This window comes from Catharus ustulatus, chromosome 22, assembly GCF_009819885.2.
Source record: "Catharus ustulatus isolate bCatUst1 chromosome 22, bCatUst1.pri.v2, whole genome shotgun sequence".
Classification (NCBI taxonomy): Eukaryota; Metazoa; Chordata; class Aves; order Passeriformes; family Turdidae; genus Catharus; species Catharus ustulatus.
The window spans coordinates 4560663-4582662 of NC_046242.1; the positions used below are offsets into that span (position 1 = coordinate 4560663).

Sequence of the window (22000 nt, forward strand, 5' to 3'; positions counted from 1 at the left end):
AAATATTGATGCATCAGCAGAACTGGGTTGTATTGCAGAAAAACTGGGTTAGGAACTCGACTCAAAGGCAGCTCTCCAATCAGAGTCCCAGGATGGTTTGGGTTGGAAGGAACTCTAAAGATCATCTCATTCCAAGCTCTACCCAAACATTAGCCAGGCTGAAATGTGAATTTCTTGTGAGCACAGTTATACCTGCAGGACTTGCAGGTAAAGCTGTCAGGTGTGTGATATCAGCCCTCCAAGGTGCTGTCTCAAATCCTACCAACCATTACTGTATTGATTTTGAAACAGAAAGGAGAAGTGGGACATTGAAAAGCACTCACACACTTGGGTTTTCCTAACCAGTTATAATGCAAACACAGCCTGGGAGGAATTATTTGACCCAGACTAGAGCAGTGCCTGGATCTGGGGAATAAGCAGCATGTTCAGCAGGGAGGTTATGCAGTTACAGCTGTCTGTAGTCAGGCTTTGAGCTGACCTCCAGCTCCTGTGCTCAGGAGTTTGGAGCCATCAGGTCAATAATCAGAATTCCCAGTTTCTCCCCATCCTGTCCAAATCATTTCCCCATCTTTCTTGAACCACCTTCACCTTCACTCCCAACAGTGGAAAACACAAAAAACTTTGTGCTTCCTCAAAGAGCCACTGAAATCATCCCAGAGGTATTATCTTAGAAACGAGAAAATGATTCAATGAAAGAAGGAGTGAATCACGTAAATACCCAGAGTGTTGTACCTCAGCAATGTCCCTCCCTTCTGAGTACAAAGCAAAGAACAAAAGCAGGCTGCTGCCTGGCATGGGCCCCTCCTAGATGACTTACTGGGACTGTGAAATCATCAGAAGCCTCAGAAAGAAGTGCTTAGGCAGCGTTTATAACTTGATTTTCTTCTCTTCAGTCCTCTGTGAGCGCAGACCTGCTAGCTTGTAGTCCAGAAGATGGATGAGGAAAGCAAATATTTAATGCTCACAGAATTCTGGATGCCTTTTACATTTTAGAGGCTGACCATGGGTTTTTTTGAGCTAGAACACATTGTGTGGAAAAAGGGGCATAAACATTATAAGGTCATGAAAACATGAAACCACATTTTTACTGCTGAGGATGATTTTAAACACACTCTTAGAAAACAGGCAAGGTGAAATCTTGTGGTCTGTTCAAATGGAGAGTTATAATGGGAGGTAAAAGTCCTGAGCAGGCCATTAATTCCTATCTGGCAGCCAAACCAAGATTGCTTCAGCACTTAGAGGAGCTTCAGTGAAAATGAAATATTGATCTCAGATAGCCAGATTTAAAATTAAATGTGTGAGATACAAGAGGCAGAGTAACCCACTCTAGAAGGTATTCAGTGCAAAGTATGCTGTGAAAGATCTTAATTATTTTATGAAAAATCATTGTACAAAAGATGAAAAGACTCAAGGAGGATAAAAAGGAAGTAATTGCAACCCTGAGGTTTCCATTCTAAGTTCAGTTAAAAATGTTTTAAGTTAAAACAAGTGTTTTGAGCTCATGTGATTCTCCAAAGGCTCCTGTCCTTAAAGTTCCAGGGGAAGCAACAGGATCAGTTCTCCCTCATTGTCAGCTCTCTGTAAGTCCTGAGTTTTTAATGGTTTATTCAGTGAAATGGGAATACTCTGCAGCTACTGCACACTGCTCAAATGTCTTTGTCAGTGTTTTTTTCTCCCTTTCTCATTGCCCTCCTCTGTTGTTTTTCTGCCCTGTGTGCTTTTCACTCTGGCTCTTGTGACATCAGTGGCAAATGTCTGTGAGGAATTGCCTCGGGCCAGTGTGACTTTCAAAGGATAAGACAATTTGTTCCCTTGCCAATGAACAGTTTATTACATTTCTAATTATTGTTATTAGTCTGGCAGGTGGTGCCATGCATATTTTTACGACTGCCAAAGATGCAGGTACTTCTTTCATGATGAAAAAATAACCTGGGTAAGATTTAAAGGAAAACCAGGGGCCCTGTTGTTTTATGTGTAGGATAATTCTTTGCACTAATGTGGTCTATTGGTTATTTCAAAATCTTAAGTTGAAACATCCCGACTCCTGAAAGATTTTGTTGTGAGACCAATTGTAATTAGAGTGTGTTGCAGCCCAGATTAGATATGGAGGTTTCTCTCCCTCCCTCTCAAGTCCTTTCCTCTAATCTTTATTACTCTACTTGTTGTGCAAATTAAAGACTCATCATATTTATAAACTCAGAGTTCACGTTAATCACTGCCTAGGAATACTAAATGCCCCTTTCCCAATGAAGATCTGGGTTCCTGAACATGGAGATTTGACTTTCTCTGCTCTGTGGGGTTGCAGGCAGTCAGATTAAAGACATAAAAATGATATAAATACTCTGTGCTGGTGCAATACCAAAATATCCCTCTTGAGCAGCCCAGTGCAACTCACCCATTACTGCCTGTGCAGAGCAGTTTGCAAAACTCTGAGCAACCTGATCTAGTGAAAGGTGTCCCTGCCATGGCAGGGTGTTGGAATGAGATGGTTTTTAATGGTTTTAGCCCCAAACACTCCATGATTCCATGATAAATTGTGTTATCCGTGCCTTTTGCACCGACCTGGCATGGCGTGGCAAAGTTAATTTAAAACAATTTTACATTATTTATCCAGTAAATCCTGGATGATTCCATGTTACACTGTCACTAAAGAAAATAAATTAATTCAAAAGCAGTAGAGAAATAAAATTGATTTATTCACTGATGGTTTCAATAGCCCCACTGACAATCATTAAAAGGGCCAAAGTCCAGCTAGAACTTAATCTGACCACTGCTGTGAAAGGCAATAAAACTGTTTCTATAAATACATCAGTAACAAAGGAAGAGCAAAGGAGATTCTCCCTCCTTTATTGGTTGTAGAGGGAAGCAGAGTGACAACAGATGAGGAAGAAGCTGGATCCACCCAAGGGAGCTGTTGGAAGAGTTCCCTGAGCCACTTTCCATCATTCACCAGCAGCCCTGGCTGAGCTGGAGGTCAGCAAATGTGACACCCACATACCAAAAAATAAAAATCTGAAGGGGGATCCAGGGAATCAGCCCCTCTGGAATTCCCTCACATGGCACGGATGGGACAGCCAGGTGATCAGGAACAGCTGGCACAGCTCCACGAGAGGCAGGTCCTGCCTGACCAACCTGATCTCCTCCCGGGACAGGCAGAGGGAAAAGCTGGGATGGGCCTGCCTGGACTTCAGGAAAGGCTCTGACACCACTTCCCACAGGATTCTCCTGGGGAAACTCATGGCTTGGATGGGTGCACTGCTGGTAAAACACTGGCTGGAGCCCAGGGAAAGGTGGTGGATGGAGTCACACCCAGCTGGGCTCAGCACTGGGGCCAGTCCTGCTTCACCTGCACCAGATTAACCGGGGTGAGGAGGGTGGGTACGGCCTCAGCAAGATTGGATCTCGGGAAAAACATCTCCACTGAAAGGGCCATCAGTGGTGGAGCCACCATCCCCAGGGGATTTGTGGATGTGGCACCTGGGGACATGGGTTGGTGGTGGCTTTGGCAGTGCTGGGCTAACGGTTGGACCTGGGATCCCAAAGGGCTTTGCCAACCTAAACAATTCCATGATTCCAGCTTTGGATTCCATCAGCACTGCAGTAGGAGCTGCCTTGTTGTTACTCACGTGGCTGCTGTCTTAAAGCAACTTTCTCTGTCATTATCATCACAAAAATAATTTAATTATGATAATTTTTTTTTTATATATATACCCCTCTTTTCTTCTCCATTTGCCCAGGAATATCAAACAATCCTGTTTAGTGAAACCAGACACACAAATTTGCTACAAGGATTTTACTGAGTTGTATTTTGGTTTGAGGAGTTAAAGAGGTGGGACACTCTCCAGCTCTGTCCCCTACCCTGATGTTTTATTGTTTTAATGCCACAAAAATGGGTCATAAACTGGCACCACCAGAAAGTGAGGTCTGTCCTGTAAGAAAAATGAATCAATATAGTATAATTTAGTACAGAATTGGGTGTTTTTATCTTTCTGTGGCTTGCAGGAGGTGCAGCTGTGCTCGGATGGGTTCAGGATTTAGCTGACTTGTGTCTGCACCCGCCAGGGCTCCAGGTAGGAGCAGATCCTGCAGGAGCAGGGAGCATGGGCATGTTTTGGAGTCATTCCCTGCAGGGGCTGTTCAGCAGGTACAGGAGGCCAACAGTGGCACTGAGTCAAAATAGTGGCTGCAAAGATATTACAGAGCTGACTGCACCTGGTGTAGAGGAAAATAAAGATGTCAGTGCCCTCCCCTTTCCCCATCACTTGTCTCATATTTCTGAGATACAGGTGTGTGGTTACTGTGTAAACAGAACAAAGATTTTTCTTCTAGGCTAATAAGCTACATGTTTTGGTTTGTTGTCTTTTTTTTTTTTTTTCCTTACAGTATCTCTGCCAAAATACAGAAGCTTGCAGTGTGAACTCCTGCACTTCCACACCCCTGTGCTCATTTGGGAGAAAGGCTTTGGTTTCTGGAGCCAGGATTCAGTCAGAGCCTGCCCCTCTGGCAGCTCTGCTTCAGCCTTTTCTGAATATATTTCAGAAATTTATTTTTGTCATGTCCAACAGATAATGCATGAGCATGAAACTGGTGCTTGTTTTTACTGCTCCATTCACCAAACCATTGTGACTATCCAAGCAGCTCTGGCTGTGGTCATTGATTTTTGCCAATAATTGGGGGGAATATCTACACCCTAAAACTCCTCAGAACTAATTCTGATGATGTTGTGAGCCTGGCTGATAAAAACATAACGCTAGAGGAATTACAAATGTTATTTTGGATTATTTCCATGGGATCTTGTGGGACTGCTATTTCTCCTGTGCCAGTTGTAGCTCTCAGTGGCACAGCAGCACTCAGGTGTGAGGAGAAAAGCAAAAGCACAGGTGTGAGGGAGCTGCCATGGTCCAACTGTGTTATCTGTGATGCAGACAGGTGATTTATGATTGCACGTTTCATGTAGCAGGAATGACATTGCCACAGGTAAGAACAAGGAGGAAAATTCAGGCTCCCTTCGGGTGACAGACAAAAATAAAGAGGATCCTTTTTCAGTTTTCTGGCAAGTCTCATCAGGAGAGTCCTAGAGCAAAAAAAAGGGAAATGTGGTTTTCCTTTTGCAGTCACCAAACTGCCCCAGACTCACTGGAGTCCTCCCAGGAGGCAACTGGGAAAACTGGTGCCAGTCCAGATAACTGGAACACACTGCACACATTGTGAAATTCCATGTTAATGTACTTTATTTTCATGGGCAACTCTGACCACTTCTCCTTGTGCTTGATGGAAAGGAACAACAATCAGCAGAATTGCTGAAATTGGGTGTCCACTCCCTCCCAAAGAATGGAAAGTCCCAGGAAAACTTGGAAATTGCTCTGCTCCTCATGGACTGGACAGGGATTAAGGGAAGTGAGAAAATTCCTGAAGTGCCACTGAAGTCTTCTGAATGGTATAAACTGGAAGCAGAGTAAGTTTCTGATGGTCTAACTGGTTCTAGTTAGTATTTCAACTAAAAGCAGCTGTGATTAATTGTTAGATCACAAATACCTCACACAACATCTGAGCCTTGAAGATGAGTCTGTTCTGATCCATAAAAATAAAGGTGTTGAACCCTTGAATTAATCATTTTATTCCTTCTCTATTTTCAAGCTAGTTTGGTTCTGTTGTTTTGATTTTTTTTTACTTTTTTACTTTTTAATACATTTTATTAATTTTTTTGACTCTGCTTTTGAAAAGTGTTCCCATTCCTCAGCTGTTTAAGTGAGTTTTCCAAGGAAAATCAACACCAGACCAGGTGTTTGGCCGGGGTTTGGGGATTTTGGCATGGGCTGGTGCAGTGTCTGCAGCCAGGGGTGACAGGTGGGGAGGGACCTGCACCTCCTGCATGGCACCTGCATGGTTTCGCTGTGTTAACATGATTAAAGGATAAATAATACTGAATGTTCCCTTAATAGGAGAAAATACTCAGCATTGACAGTAGTGATTAAGTTCCATTAAACAGTTGTTAGTTTGGACACCAGGTGATTAGTACATCCAAACCACTTCATTTCCAGACTTTGGCACCTTGGTCATTACTAACTCAAGCCATAAAGTTCAGTGAATCAAGTTGTAAATAGTTTTATTGGTCCCATGTTGGGAAAAAAAAAATAAAAAAGGTTGAGGGTTGTGAAATTCTTGGATGATTTCAAGTTATGTATTTCTTAAGTCCTCATGTTTCTGTTTTCTGTTCTTTAGTTATTCATCATTGCAGAGGGTTTAAACTCTGTTTCTGCTTTGGCAAGCACTAAATCCAGTGGGCTAATTGAGAGCAGAGAGTTGTAGCCCTAAATTAAATAATAAAATGGAGAGAGGAGATGCACACAGCTGCCAACCTGCCATAGTTATCCAAGGGAGGAATTTCCTCAAGGACATCAGTGGAACAGCTTTTACAGCTCCTGGAGAAAGGTCCACAGTTACCCACATGCTGCTAAATACTGAATAAAACACAGAACCTCATGTTTCTGCTTGTCTGCTGAAAATAATTTTCACTTTTTTTGAGAATTATTTAATGTCTATTTTATGATAAGGTGTCCTTCCGAGTAGTTTTTAAATTTACTTTTCTATTTAATGAAGGTTTAGGAATTGAGTTGTATGTCCTGGGCATATTTCAAGATGTCAGTGCTATACAACAAGGCTCATTTTAATACCTCTTAAGTGACTGGGAGCAAATTTTTGGTTTCTCCAAACCAATTTGAGGATTAGAAAGATGTGCTGGCTTCATCCTGGTTCAGCTTTCAAATTGCCATGTGTCCTGTTAAGTCTGTTTATGATTTCAGTGACCCTTGCATCACTCCAATCCACTTTACAAATTGCTGCCAAGGTGTTTATGGCCAGCTGCCTTTCCCAAATGTAAGCGATTTTTCAGGAGCCTGCCCAGAAACCATCAGCTTTTATGGTGTGGTCAGAGAAATGGTGTTTTTCAGCAGGGTAAGGGCTCCCTGCTCCTCAGAGTGCATGTGTGTGCCTGTGTGTGTGCAAGGCAAGGCAGGGCAGCCCCAAAACTGCAGAGAAAGGAGGAGGTGACTGCGAGTCACACTCTTACTCACTCTGGGAAACCTGCACTTTGTGGTTCTGTGCAGTCCTTTAAAGCCAAGGCAGGCAAAAAGAAACACATCCCCCTCCTCATTATGGAATTTATCACTGTGGAAAGCAAGCTCAGAGATGGGGAGCTGCATTGGGAATCCCAGCTGAACACAGCAGGTGCTGAGCTGGCAGTTTCGCAGCAGATTGTGAAATTTGATCACACAATGGGAAATAGAGCCACTCCTTGAGGGCAATATCTGGAAACATAATGGGGAACCACCCTTCAAAGGTGATCTGGGTAATAATGGGGCTTAGAAACACTTTCTACCTGCTTTGCTTAGAAAATTATGAAAATTTTTAATAGTGTTACTGGGTTTTGCACAAGCACACTATATTTAGCTGTACCTGGACTGGTCCTGAGCTCAGACACACCCAGGGCAATGAACTGCCCAGTGCCACCAACACTGGTCATGAAATTCTCACTTCTTGTGTCCTGATTTCTCTTCTCTTCTCTTCTCTTCTCTTCTCTTCTCTTCTCTTCTCTTCTCTTCTCTTCTCTTCTCTTCTCTTCTCTTCTCTTCTCTTCTCTTCTCTTCTCTTCTCTTCTCTTCTCTTCTCTTCTCTTCTCTTCTCTTCTCTTCCTCTTCTCTTCCTCTTCTCTTCCTCTTCTCTTCCTCTTCTCTTCCTCTTCTCTTCCTCTTCTCTTCCTCTTCTCTTCCTCTTCTCTTCCCTTCCCTTCCCTTCCCTTCTCTTCTCTCTTCCTTCTCTCTCTCTTTTCTCCTACAGATTTTCACCCCTATTTTTTTCTGGAATTTGGGGCATTTTTACACCCTCTGAGCAGCTTCCAGTGCAGATATCCCCTGGTAAATCTGTACTCACCCATGCTAATGAACGTGGAACACCCAGCATTAATGCACCCCTGACACTCGGTGCTACTTGATGTCTCCCTCCTTTCTTCTTGAGATTGGCATAAAGATTGCACCTGTGCTCCTGCAGGTACTTTATGCACACCACAACCTCTGAATAATGTAGACTAATAGAAAAGACTTCAAAGAACCATAACAGAGTTTTAAAAGGGCTGGAAGGAGAGGCTGACGGGAAATGTTATAAGAATTCCACCTTTCCTGCTTAGCTAAGCAGTAATTCAGGAGGACATGTAAAGTCTGCGCGAGGATTTCAAAGAAAACAAAAAGCAAACAAAAGCAGAGCACACTGCCCTGATGCTGGAGACAAAGGGAGAGAGCAGGGAGAGGCTCTCAGCAAATCATCTGCTCCAGTTTGTAATTTTTAAGTCCTCAGACAGAGGGTGAGCAGGGTAATGAAAATATTTAGAGAGATTTGGGTGTTATTTGATAGAGGCGAACGCGAAGGGAAAGGAGAGAGGTGTAGCATGACCTGAGCAAGTCATTATGTGATTGGAATCTGTTACCCAGGAGCTCATTAGCAGCAGAGAAGAAATGCCTTTCCTTCTGGAGCTGTGGATGTTCTGCTGGATCTCTATCTCACATCAAATTAAAACTCTGTCAAAGCCACAGCAGGATTAGCAGCAGGCTGTTCTTTCCAGGACTGTGATTTCCACACTGGAACCATCAATGGCCAGCAGACACCAGAGTTATTGGATATTTGGAACTGGAAAAAAACTGCTGCAAGTCAGTGAGTTTGGATATTTTATGAGTCAAAATTACACTGCACTCTGTGCTTATCTCCTAATAATTAGGGTAGAGAAAGAAAAAAGAAAGACTTTGAGGAGAACATACAATTTTAGAGTGAAATTCCCTCATTTTCCCTCTCATGGAAGCAGCATGGAGATCCCACCAGAGCAGGGTTTCAGAAATGCACTTTGTGCAAAATACAAGCAGGTAACAACAGAACAAAGGTTTCAGAGCAAACTTCAGGGGCACTCACTGAGTTACTGCTCTGTCTGAACCCAAACTCATTTATGGCACTGAGAAATTGCTTTGGCAAAGTGACTTTGGATAGTTGTCAGTTTGGTCATTAGGAATTTATCTGCTAGTGAAAGTCAGCTCCAGCAGAACAGGGATTAGATATGTAACAGGATTACATAAAAGGCTGTTAAAAAGGAAAATCTTGGGCTGGACATTGCAAGAAAATTTAACTCAGTAATAATAACAGTACAATTACTGCTTTAAGATAAGAGAAAATCAACTATGCTGATGTCTCTGATTATTTAAGACACTGTAAGTGAGCACATGGACAAGCAGTTGAAACTTGAAAGACAGAAGCAGTGATTTATAATAAAAAAATAAACTCCAGAACACAGGAGTACATTAAAAAAAATCTTTATTTCAGTCATATACATTTTAGGACACAGGGATTCTCTCCTTTTCAAGGAAAGGTCTTATCATGAACTTGCAGGCCGTAATCTGACATAAATAACACCAGGGTGGATGTTCTGGGAGAAAAATAATCTTTTACATTCCTAACAAGGGGACTGGAAATAAATACATGTCAAAATAGGATGGGCTGACAGTGATTTTTCTGTGATCACACAACACAGGTTGCTGTCAGTGCCCACAGAGTAAATAACAATCATGTACACCTTGAACATTTACAAATATACACGTGGAGAGCTGTGACAGCACAGAAATCAGGAACTCAGAGTCTCTCTCCTTCCTTTTCCATAGTCACACCTCTCTTTCTTTTTTCTTCTTGTGCAGATTTCAGACTTACTGGAAAAGCACTGGGGAAAAAAAAACCACCCCTGCAGAGGCAGAAAATCTAAAAAGCCAAAAGTCACCTCATCCTCCTGCTGGGGTGACAAAACTGAACTGGGCAATTTTTACAGCTGCTGTCAGCAGGAGGAGTTTGCTTGTCCTTTCCCACAGAATGAAGCACTGCCCTGGGGGTGATGGTCGTGCTCTCCCTGCAGCTCTGCCAGGAACACTCGAGGTTTTTGGTTTTTCTGCTCCCCACCTCAAGGGCAGGTCCCTGTCTTGTTTGCCCACGATGGGAATGTTTGCAGTTGGAACAAGGATGAAGCCCAGGTGTTGATGGCCAGAGTTATGGTCAGAACTCCCAGAATGTTGAGTACAAACCCAGCTTTGGCCTGGAATTTTAAAAGAGAAGTGTTGTTAGCAGCCCTGAGCACTTTTTTTTTTATTCCTTCCTCGATGGTCAGGATGGTTTGATTTTCTAATTGGTGTTATTTTTCACGCCTCCACCAAATTATATATAAGTTGGTTTTCTCCATAAATATAATTTGTATAAAGAGAAAAGTTTCCATTGCATAAAACCCTTAAAACTAGAAGCCCTGAAATAATTTCAATCCACTTCTCTTCTGACCTGGTATTTCTCTCTAATGCTGCTTTGGGTTTCTGCTTGGATCAATTATATCAATATATATAACAAAGGATATGGCACTGCTGTCCTTGCATCTTTAGTGATTTTTTGAGGCATCAGGGCACCCAGTGAGAGGTGCCAGGCTGTTCCCTGTCCCTGCAGAAGGACTGCCCAGGTGACAGGGCTCTTTGACACCCTCATGCTCTATATTTGGGTTTTTAAAGCAGTTAGGCATTGACAGCTCTTAGTATAAAATTTTCAAGAGGCCCTGATTGTTCTTTAGCACCTTTCTAAGATTCTCAGAGTGTATTAGAGACAGTTTGACCCTTTATTAATGCACACACATCCTCTTTCCACTTGACACAAGCCGGGCACGCTGACTTTTCCAATGCTCCCACAAGAAGAACCAGCATCAGGAAAAGGAAAGATCAAACCTAGGGGTGAAAATTCTGGAAAGAAAATGTTGTTTTGTGTTTGTTTTCTTACCATATCAATAACCCTGAGCTGTCCATAGGAGAAGACAATGGCATTGGGAGGAGTTGCCACGGGGAGCATGAAGGCCAGAGATGCAGAGAGTGTGCAGGGCAGCATGACATAGAGAGGGTTGAGACAAATTGCTTCAGCCTGTGCACAAAAACAGAGCAGAGATGATGGTTACCATATCCAGAAATGCACAGAAACCTTTTGGCATAAATCTGATGGTATTTGTGCATGTCAGAAGCCTCATTCTTCCCCAAACACTGCAGCCACTCATATTTTGGTGCTGCTTTAGACGCTTCCAGCAAGTGCAAGAATTGATTTTGTGGTCAGGGCTTGGTGTTGCTGCTGTATAAATGGATAAATAATGCTTGTATTCATCTCTTAACCCTGTTTTCAAACTGGTAAAGAGCAAAATTAAATTATCAGGGGAGGCAGGTGAAGCTCTGGAGGTGAGAGCTTTGGTTTAGGGGCTGGCTGGAGTCTGTGGCCTGAGCAAAAAGATTTTGGAGGAGCTCATTCCAGTTTCTGTCTGGAGAAAGCTTTTCAATGTGCAGGACTCTGTCTGCCCCAGCAACAGGAACCTCCTGTGGAAATGCAGAAGTCTGAATTGGGTCGTGCTTTCACCTTCAGAGAGCTCTGGAAGGCTGGTGGTGGGGGTGAAACAGAGCCAGGGAATGTGGCAGGCAAGGAAATGCTGCTGCTGTCTCCATGCAGAACAGATGGGAAAAAGCCAAGTACAGCTGGCAGTGACCTCATGTTTAGGGCAGAAGGCAAAGTCTTTGTATCCCGATGAATTTAATCCCTTTGCTTTTCACCAGCAATGATTTTGGGAAGGTTCAACTAAGCACTGTGTGTGCTCCTATATGCACACACAGATTTTTGTTTTAAATCTTGCACCCCTTGATGGGATACAGGAACCAGTGCCTGGCTTTGCCAGCTAGCTTTGACAACTGAGGAGCTGAAAACTTTCCTTTTAGGAGTATTTCCAAGTGCTGGGACTCACCATTGAAGCCAGGATGGGGAGGAAGAGGGTGGTGGTGGCCACGTTGCTGGTGCACTCGGTGAAGGTGGCGATGAGCAGGCACAGCAGGAAGGCGATGGCTGCAGGGGGGATGCTCTCCAGAGGGGTCAGTTTGCTGCCCAGCCATCGGGACAAACCAGATTCCTGCAACACAGCAAGCAGGGATGCCAGGCTGGAGAGGCAAGAGCTACATCAGGGTCCTGCTGCAGTTCAGCATCCCATCTCAGAGCAGCTCCCATGCAAACTGCTGTCTGCAGAAAAACACTGCCAGTGCTCAGACAGGATTATTCAGCAGGTGAAATAGAAATAAGCATTGTTTCCCTTCCAAGGAATTGGAAAGTAGGAGATTTATAGTGCATTATTGACAGCAAATAATTATTTCTCTGTTCGGATCATTACTGTACGTGGTCAATATTTTTTTATATTTTAATATTTTTTATATAAGCAAAGGTATTTGAATGAATTTCCTAAAATATTTATATGTATGTATCTTATCAGTGATTTAATTAATTTCATCACATTGCTTGAGATCTTGATAACTGTCTGAATCTTTTCACACCCTTCATCCTTGTAGCAGCATCCTCCCTGTCATCCTGGGCTTTCTGCAGCAGCTTTCATGTATTTGGTTCTTTATTCTAAGATAAATTGATCTGATTTCTTAAATATTTCCTTTTCCAAATATGCACTTTTTCATTTTAATTTTGATTTTTTAATTCTAAATTTTGATCTTAAATTATAATATCTTAGTATTTCTAAGCACTTGAAGCCTTTTAGAACTTCTTTATTGTCTCCAAATTTAATAAATGGATTGTCTCTTCCATCACTTAAATCATTACTGAAAAATAATGTGCAGCACTGGACTAATTCCTGCAGATGTTTTTTAACTGCTTCTGAAGTTCCTCTAGCAAGTTCTACATTTATCTTACAATAGTTTAATTTAAATCCTATTTCCATAAATCTTTGGTTTGAAATACTTTGGAGACCCCTCCTGGGGAAATCATCTCATGCTGGTCGCATAAATTGTGTTTTATTTAAAATAATCTTTAATGTGCTGGGGCAGTTTTTGGATCAGTCACTTTTCTAGCAGCACAGTTAATTGTGCTGCCCTGCTTGGCAGTGCCATCCCAAGGATTTGTGCAGATCCCAGGATCAGGAGCTGGGAAAGGAGCATTTGATGCTCCCAGTGTGCCCTCTTGTGTCCTGGCACAGCACGGGGAGCAAGATGGGAAAGAAACCACCCAGGAAAACACAAACCCAGGTGAGCAGAGCAGAGTTACCTCGCTGCCTTTGGCCAAGGCAAAGCCACCTCCCAGCAGGAACACGATGTTCCACGGCATCTTGTCCTGAACACTTTTCCAGTCCAGCAGCGCTGGGGGTGCCCGGAACCTTGTCCTGCCCTCTGGAACCCAAAAGAGATTTTGTGAAGCCACGTTACACTCTCCAGAGAAAGGAAAATTTGGTGGGAGCTGAGTTTGGTCTGAACATCAGAATCCCTTCTGTCAGCAAACTCTGGAATTATCTCCTGAAGCAAACGCTGGGAGCACCATCAACAAAGGTTTTAAAACCTGACTTGCAAAAGCTGTAATGAATGATCTGAAGGGTGAGCTGAAGGTGTGGCAGGAACTCTGTGTGCTTCTCTTAAGTTGTGTATTCCCTCCTGAAGATTCCAGCTCAGAATCCTTTACAAATGTGTATTACAGGGGCAGGGACGCTGCTGGGATAAGAGTTTCCTAATTAGTTAAATGATGAGAAACAGAGAATTTTATGACGTGTGCTTTGCTAAATCTAAAGCACACAGCTGGTAGAGCAGTTTGAAGTGCTACTTAATATTTGAAATTTCCTTTGTAAACCTAAAATGTGAAAATTTCCCACACACCTATTATTCAGACAGTTGATTTTTGGTGACTCACCTGTCCCCTGGCTGGAAATGCCAGAAGGGAGGATGAAGAGCAGCAGTGAAACGAAGATGGAGACTGTAGCATCAGTGACATAGCTGCAAGAGAGCAGTCAGGTGTTTATCAGCTGGATAAAATCCAGACTATTTCATTTTTACTCAAAATGAGAAGTGGCACTACCTTGTACCATCTTTGTTGAAGAGAACTGTTGCCCAGCCAGGGAAGAACCCAGGCTCTCTTGTGAACCACAGCACCACCAGGAGAACGAAGATGATCAAAACTTCTATTTCTGCAAATGACATTTTGCCCAGTTTCTTGCTCTCTTCCTTGATGGTTTGATAGGCTTTTTTTTCCTTATCCTTAGCGGCAGGGTTGGCACCACAACCAAAATTCTTCTTAAAACTGGAAGAAAAAGGATGAGAGATGTCAGAGAAATTTGGCAGGTATCCTGAGAGTTAAAAATCCAAATTTTATAGTCAATCATAATGTCTTTACATTTATTTATATATTAATATTGAAATTAAATATATTATAATTTGCAACCATGGTGTGTAGGAGCTGTGTGTCATGACAAGATGATCAGAAAAAAGCTTCCTGCCCCTAAAAGCTTGTAATTTAAATGTAAAGAAGTAAGATATCTGGGTACATGAAGAAAAAGAATTACAGAATGATTTGTGTTGGAAAAGACCTTAAATTCCATTTCCAGCTTCCTGCCATGGGCAGGGACACCTTCCTCTAGAGCAGGACAATGTTAATGGAATTGACAAAGCTGTTTGATCACTGGGAAGTAAAGAATTGCCAAACTTTTTAAAATGACAGAAAATGAGAATTTTAAAGGAGGAATTTGAAGGTGAGAATACCATTTCGGGTATTACAGCACTCTTTCCATGTAAAATAAGGGAAGATGGGATAACACAAACATGATAGGCTGAGTATTAATGTGGGTGTGTGGCACAGAACTAATCCTCCACATCTGAAACAACCCTGGTCACAAAGGCATTTACCAGCTCTCTGTAGAAACCAATTTCCTGCTTTGGAGCACAGCAATCTCCCAGGACACGACAGCAATGCTGCAGAACAGGTGACATGCACCTGGAGCTCCCTGTTTTCATCTGCAGAGCACATTTAGCTGGGATTTGATCAGATTCCTCAAAGGAAAACGTGCAGAATTTTAACAGGCACCGAGTTCTGGTCTCTGTTGTGTGTCAGGACTTTGTCACCTTTGTGACCGGCTGTCACCTCAATAATAAAAGGTGTTAAACAAGCCCTAGAGTGCAGGGGCTCAGGGGCACTCACTTGAAGCCCAAGTAGAGGATCTGCAGCCAAATCCACGCCAGAATCAGCAGCACCAGCATGGTGGGGAAGGCGAAGGAGAACCAGGAGGCAAAGTTGACGATGCCACCGTTTCCTGGATAAATGCTGGAAAATGCAGGTGGCTGTTAGCATCCAAAATTCCACATTCTCTTCTGTCCTTCATCAAGGAGGCAGAAAAGGGGAGGTTCTGTGGGGCCCATTAAGGAAGGGAAGCTCACTTTGCCAGGGAAGGGACCAAAGTGACATTTTCCTTCTCTGTGCTGCTGCCTGGAGGGTGTGTAATCCCAGACTTACTCATTCACTTGTCCTTGCAGCACCAGATTTGGTGTTGTCCCAGTCAGAGTGGCGATCCCTCCGATGCTGGATGAGTAACAAATACAGAGGGACATTCCCTTGGAGAGCTCCAAGTGTTTCTTCTCCAGCTCTTCATTTCTCTTTCTCCCTTCCTCAGCTGCCAGGACATGAGAATTACCTGGATCCCAAGGAACAAAAGAGATGCAGGAGCTAGACTGGATAGGAAAAGGCATTGGGACTGAATAATTTAATATTTCAAGGCTAGCACACAATGGATTCAAAGCTGAAGGAACCAAAGTTCCTCATTTTAAGGCTGGCACTGTTTAATTTTTTGATCTTCTGCCCATTTCCACCGCTTGTCTTGACGCAAAAGGAATTTGAAATGTGTGACAAAGTCTGAACTTACTGCTGACACTTGGGCAATGTCTGAACTGCAAGTGGTGGGGGGTGAGGCAAGAATTCAGGGAATTAGAACAGAGCTGGAGGAGCTGGGCTGAAGGGAACTTTTCCTGCACCAGCAGCTGTCTGCTGGCACTGAGATTTCTGTTCAGAAACACTGGAATCACCTCAGAAATGGGGAAAGGAAAAGACAGCTGGTAAAGAGTTATTGTTGCTTGATTGTGTACCTTTGGATTAGAAAAATCATTTTAGTCCCTAACCTTCCAGCTGGAAATAGGCCAGAAATCTTCCCTTGGGAATTCCCTATTATGTGATAAGTTATGCAGTAGATAATAATTGAACTGGCAGGGGAAAAGCAAGTATGATGCAAAAGCTTCCCCTAGTGGAGAATTTGTACTTTTTGTTGGTTTATTGAGTAGTTACAACCTCTTTGTGTTTTTTATTTAACTTCAGCCAAGTCAGTAGCTCACTGTGGTTTTGGTTCATGGAAGAGCCTCATCAGTGCTGTGTGGTGCAGTCAGGATGCTTTGGGGATGGGTTGTTTTTTAGAATTTACTAGGAGCTGTTACAGCAGCAGAAAGCACCAGACCACCCTCCATCACCCTGAAGAGAAAACCACCCACAAGCCATTCACCTTTTTCCTCTGGTTCGTTGACGCCATCAGGTGACTTTTCCTGCAGCTCAAAGGCTTTGTTGGTGTGTTCAGACACTTGGGCAGTGCTCTCAGACTCAATTTCTGACTTGTGCAGCTGCTCCATCACCGCCTGTGCTATGGGGACCATCATGGCAGTGGTGGCTGTGTTGCTGATCCACATGGACAGGAAGGCTGTCACCGCCATGAAACCCATCAGGAGTCTGAAATGAGAAGGGCTGGATCAGAACTCAGCCCTGCAGTGCTCTTCTGATTTTTTTTTTTTTGTTACAAAGAGTCAGCTACAAATGTTGGGTTTGGAAAATGCCCAGTGATCCCCACCCAGCATTTCCTCCCACCCTGGTTTACTTTGTGAGCCACACAGTTAAGATTTAACATCAATTTTTGTTTTTCAACCAGTTTTTTGACATTCTTATGGATAAGAAAGTGAAAGCTGGTAGCTTGGAGCAAGCAGTTTATCCAGTCAGATCCTGCTTATTCCACATCCTACTGAGGAAGACATTTCTCAATAACACGTTAATGCATTATAATATATTTTGAAGAGGAATTGCAAGCTGAATTTTATCCCAAATGGCAATCAGTTTAAGCCATAAGGAAGATGATCTCTTTTTTTTTTTTTCCCTCTTGTTATTTATCCCACCTCTATTATTTAAGATTCTCTTCTTACTCATCTAAAATTCTAATCCTCGTTTCAGTATTACTCTGTTATTTGTCTCGAAATTATTCTGTAGATGAGATGTAGATTATACATCAGATGAAAAGGGGTTTATCTTGTATGCATTATTCTATTGCTTTGCAATTTCCTTCAGTATTCCCTCTTATGAGCTGAAACAGATTAAACTGGGTGATGTAGCCTGTGCATAGCTTAAAGTTCTAGTCTGGAAAACATTTGTTGTTTTCCAAACAATCATCCTCATATTTTTTTCTTCTCTTTGCAATCAGCAGCAGTCAGTGTCTGTGTTTCTTGTGTTCCAGCTGTGGTTTTTCCTGACTGTCCAAAGCTGGGCCCAGCCTGGCAGCACCTTTCCCTTTCCAGCATTGACTCTCTTGTTGCTATTTCTCCTAAAAGCCTTTTGGAATTAAAAAAGAAAACCAACCAAAAGAAAAGCCCCATCAGGTGTGTAACACCTCAAAGGATCCCCCTTTGTAAGGCTCACTCAGGCACTCACTTGGGCTGTATGAAAGTATTTGCAGGGAAAGATTTGCAGACTCCCATCAGAGATGGGGTCCAATGCCATAAAATCCTGAATCCCACAGCATTTCCAGCACTGTAACTCACAGGGCTGGCCTGACACCAGTGATGAGCAGGACCCTCAGAGCCACTCTCTTGTGCAGGTTCCACTTCTCAATGGCAATGGCCATCATCAGGCCCCCCAAAAAGAGCATGTTGGTGTCCTTCAGGTATTCCTGGGAGACCTGTGAGGTGGGAGAAGGGAGTCACAAGAGGGGGGACATTTTCTGATGGGGTTTATTCCAAAGGCATTAGCAGGGAGTGTCTCTGGGTTGCATCTGAACAGGGAATTTGCTTTGATTTCAGATTAGCAGCTCCACCCAGAGCTCTCTGTGGGCTTGTGCAAGTTCTAGTCCGTGAACAAGACAGAGAATAATAATAGTAGAGTTAAAATAAAATAAAATAAAATAAAATAAAATAAAATAAAATAATAATACCATCAATAATATAAATATATTTATTATGATGATGATCATAATATAATCCTGGGGAATAATCCCAGAATAAAAGCAGCTGACCGATTCATACATGGAGCAAGGTCTCTTACTGTTGTTGAATCCATGATGTTCATTAGTGGGAACAGCAGGACGGGCAGGAGAGCTGTGACAGCCAAAGGCAGGGCTTCTGTGCACCAGAAAAGTGCCATCACTATGATCACATAGCCACAAAGTGCCTCCTGCCAGGGGAAGGGGACATGCAATCAGAACACGCTGAACGTCGAACCCAGAGCTTTTCCAGAAGCCAAGGCCTCATAATTACATTCCCTGCCTGATAAAGGGATTATTTAAGAAAGAGAAAGAGAAAAGGTTATTTCCTGTGCTTCTCCCCACCTAGCCTCTGAACTAGGCAGCCCCTGATCAAACAACAAACCGTGCAGCAATCTTGTCAGAACCATGAGGAGAAGAGGAAACCTTCGGGGGGCAGGGGTAAAAATAATACCAGAGAGAAAGGAACATGGGTGACTTTGGACTTTTCATGATAAGGGATTGGCAATCATTGAATAGGGTTCTCAGTTGTGCTGATGGTGTTATCTTCTATATTTATGTCCTTGAATTATAGAATTAGTTACTGATCCAGTCAAGGCTTCTCCACCTGTTCCCTCATGGGCTTCAGGTCACAGCCCATGTGAACCACAGCTGATCACAACAGCCTGGACTCCTTGTACTGTAAATACTTTAATAACTTTTCACTGCCTTTTTGGCTTAGTAGAGACTTTGAAATGATCACTGGCAGACCAGTCACAGATCATTTCATCTTCTACTGACTTCGTCTTGTTTGTCTGAGGAAAGTGAGATCCCCTATTTCACGTCACTCTTTTACCTATAAAACCTTGTTCTATTTTGGACAACCACTTCAAATTTAATGTAAAAACGTTTCAGTCATTCCCTGTACACTGAAAAGATTCAAAATTACTTGTCACAACAGTGGCATTTGGTTGGGCTGAGGAAAAAAACAAGAGGAGGTTTTGGTGTCTTCTGCATTTTGGAACTTGCACAATTATGAGAGACACCAAAGCCAAAGGAAGAAAACCATGGATGTGTGGTCTTGGATAAAGGATGTCCACTAAAATACACTGCTCAGCAGGAATGAAACTGTAGTGCTGCTTTTTGAGGCTGGATTGCAGAGGATTAAACCAAGGAGCTGGAATAATGGGTGGCAGGATTGAATTTGGGATGCTTTGGAACACGCTCAGGAATTCTGAACGTGGTGTGGAGGTTTCAGAGCTGCTGAAGGGAAAGGATGAGCAGGGAGCTGAGCAGTCCAGAGGAAAGAAGGAGACAGCAATTAGGAATTATCAAAGCAGCCAGGTTGTAGAAGTAAGTCTGAGAGATTCCCAAAGATACAAAAATATTCTTTTTTTATTTTTGAATGAGAGCATTAAGAACCTTAATTATTCATCCCACTGATCACTGAGAGCAATTTTCCCTCTTGACAATCCTTTCTCTCCATTTTTGTTATTAAAAGACACAGATAAGAGACCCTAGTAGAGCTTTGGGATGTATCTCATAGGCACAGTGTCTTCCAGCCTGCTGTGAACAGGCTCTCAGTAAAAGCTGGAAAAGGGGTTTTCCCAAATCAGCCATCCTGTAAGGACTTTCATCTGCCTTTAAGCAAGATTTTTAGCATTGTTTGCTCCCAATTATAATAGCTCAGTGTCCAGTGCTATGTCATTATAGGGCAGGTTAATAGATCAACAGAATAGAAAAAATGTGAAATTCCACCCTGCAGCTGCTGGCTCACCACCGCGTGCAGAGGCTCCAGCTCTTCCTGCTCAGCAGTGGCACAGTGCACAAAAACCCTTCTTAAAGGTTTCTTTAAGTTGCAAAGGGAAAAACCCAGAATGTTTTCAATTTTTGTCTTATTGCTGACTGCATAGAAACCAGAGGGTCGTTTTCAAAGGGGAACTGAACCAAGACTGCCAAATGATTCCACAAGTAACTCCAAGGACTTACTGTATGTAACAATGCCCAAGTGAGTTTGAACTTGTGGCCTCAGGACAAAAAAAAAAAAAAAAATATCTGTCTCCTTAGATCTTTCCTTGTCCTGATCTCTTTTCACTTCAGTAACTCCTTTGCCTTTAAGTAACAGAAAGTTAACTAGCAAAAAAGGTACTTTTTTCCCCCCCCTTTCCTAGTAAGCCCTTAAGTAATAATTTAAACTATTTTATTTACCTAGTGAGGGAACAAGAGGCCACACCTGGTCAGGAACAGAGCTGTGGGGAGGACAGAGCTTTGGGATAGGCAGGGAAGAGTCAGGGATGTGGAGAAGGAGTCAAGACTGGGAACCAGCAGGGATTGGGACGCAGAGACCAGAGGGAAGAGTTTGGACTTGGTGAAAGAGAAAGTGGCAGCAGGGGCAGTTTGGGACGAGCTATCTCGTGGTGCTGGGGCTGTAACAAGAGACCAAAGATTAGATCTTTCTGCATGAAGAGGCTGGGAGTGCAAGAAACAGTGAAGAAGCAGCAGAAGGGTGGGAGTGTGTCAGCTCACAGCTCTCTCTTTAAATAATCAATGCCCCAAAAATACTTGCTCAGGTAGTGCAGCTCCTTAGTCAACTTTTCCTGAAGGAACTCTAAGCCAGGTGTCTTCCAGGAGAAGAATCTTGGGAAGATTCTTACAGAAATATGTTAAAGCAAGACTGAAATACATGCTACTTTCCCTTATGTATGAGAATATTTTGTCTGTTTAAAAATGCCTCTTCTAAGGAGCAATGACAACAAGGGAAAAAAATAGAAGAAGGTGTGGATTGAACATTGTTAGACAATGAAAAGGGGGATTAAAATTGAGCCAATAATCTCCAGCATAGAAAGTCCTTTAATCTCACACCACTGAGTTTTCCTCTAGAAGATGCAATCACAGATGTGGCTGCTCATCCATCTGTACCCCACTGCTTTTTTATTGCCCCAATATTCCCAGGAAAAAAAGAGAAGCGATCTCCAAGCAGCAGATGCAAGAACTTCTTGACCCTTGAGAAGAGCAGCTCTGAGACATGGAAGCTTTTAAATTGGATTTTAAAAGTTCCTTACCTTGGTGGGCAGAACCAGAGGCAGGGGCAGAAACAGAAGGGGTACCAGGATGACGATGAGGTAGTTCCTGCAGGCCAGCACCGCCTGCCAGAAATAAGCCATGGTGCTGGAGCTAGCCCAGTGCTGAACGGGCTGGAATCTGCTGCTTGGAGCCTATATAAACACCAGGGAATATTAACCATTGACCTCGGGATTGGGTGTTGTTTTTGGAACTGTAATCGGAGAAAGAAGGAAGAGAACAAAGAAGGGAGGAGACAGCAAAAGAGTGTCAGAGCAGGAACTTCAGAGAATCTTTCAGAAAGGTGACAAATCCATTAGAGAATTAACTCCTTGTGGAGCAAGTGGGTTTTTGAAGGCATCTTGGAATGACCTACGCTTTCAAAAAAGAATATTAATGGTTTGCTCTCTAATAATGTCCTCTTTGAATAGGTACTATTCAAACTATATTCAAACTATACTAACTATAGGTTATTCCTCCTATTTAAAAAAAAAAGATAAACTGCTCCCTCCAAAACAGGTTGAAAAATTATTTCAATTTTTGAAAAATTTGGGGGAAACACTGAAAATGACGTCTGCATTTGTAATGCTCAAATACAGGGATTAGAAACGCCAGCATAAAATGTTATACAAACCTCATTGTTTATGAAGTTTATGTTTGTTCACTGAGAAATCCACTTGGGGTAGCAAAACCCACTGGGCAGAGCTGCTGCCACCAGGTGCCACATCGTGTCCCCCCACAGAAGGTGACTGACAGTCTTTACCTTAGGTCTTAGTGGATTAGGAAAGGTTTGGCTACAGGGGATCCCTTTGCAGACCCCGGGCTATTTAAATTTTTTTT

At 42.8% G+C, this 22000-nt stretch overlaps 1 protein-coding gene across 1 annotated transcript; it reads right to left on the reverse strand.

Annotated features, from left to right (window-relative positions):
* Window positions 1-9374: 9374 nt before the first annotated feature.
* On the reverse strand, window positions 9375-21285 carry SLC13A2 (solute carrier family 13 member 2). Its single transcript, XM_033078518.1, has 12 exons — window positions 21163-21285; window positions 18184-18312; window positions 17685-17821; window positions 16388-16608; window positions 15355-15532; window positions 15043-15165; window positions 13927-14148; window positions 13762-13844; window positions 13129-13250; window positions 11834-11995; window positions 10837-10974; window positions 9375-10117 (listed from the first exon to the last, which is right to left on the reverse strand). The coding sequence occupies exons 1-12, from the start codon at window positions 21262-21264 to the stop codon at window positions 9986-9988; spliced, it is 1749 nt and encodes a 582-aa protein (XP_032934409.1). The 5' UTR covers window positions 21265-21285; the 3' UTR covers window positions 9375-9985.
* Window positions 21286-22000: the final 715 nt, after the last annotated feature.

Coding starts and splice junctions, on each gene's coding strand:
- SLC13A2 (XM_033078518.1), bottom strand. CDS start 21,264: ATGGCTTATTTCTGGCAGGCGGTGCTGGCCTGCAGGAACTACCTCATC. Junction 15,166..15,354: donor CTGCAAGGACAAGTGAATGA/GTAAGTCTGGGA, acceptor TGCATTTTCCAG/CATTTATCCAGGAAACGGTG. Junction 11,996..13,128: donor CCTTGGCCAAAGGCAGCGAG/GTAACTCTGCTC, acceptor GCTGTGTTGCAG/GAATCTGGTTTGTCCCGATG.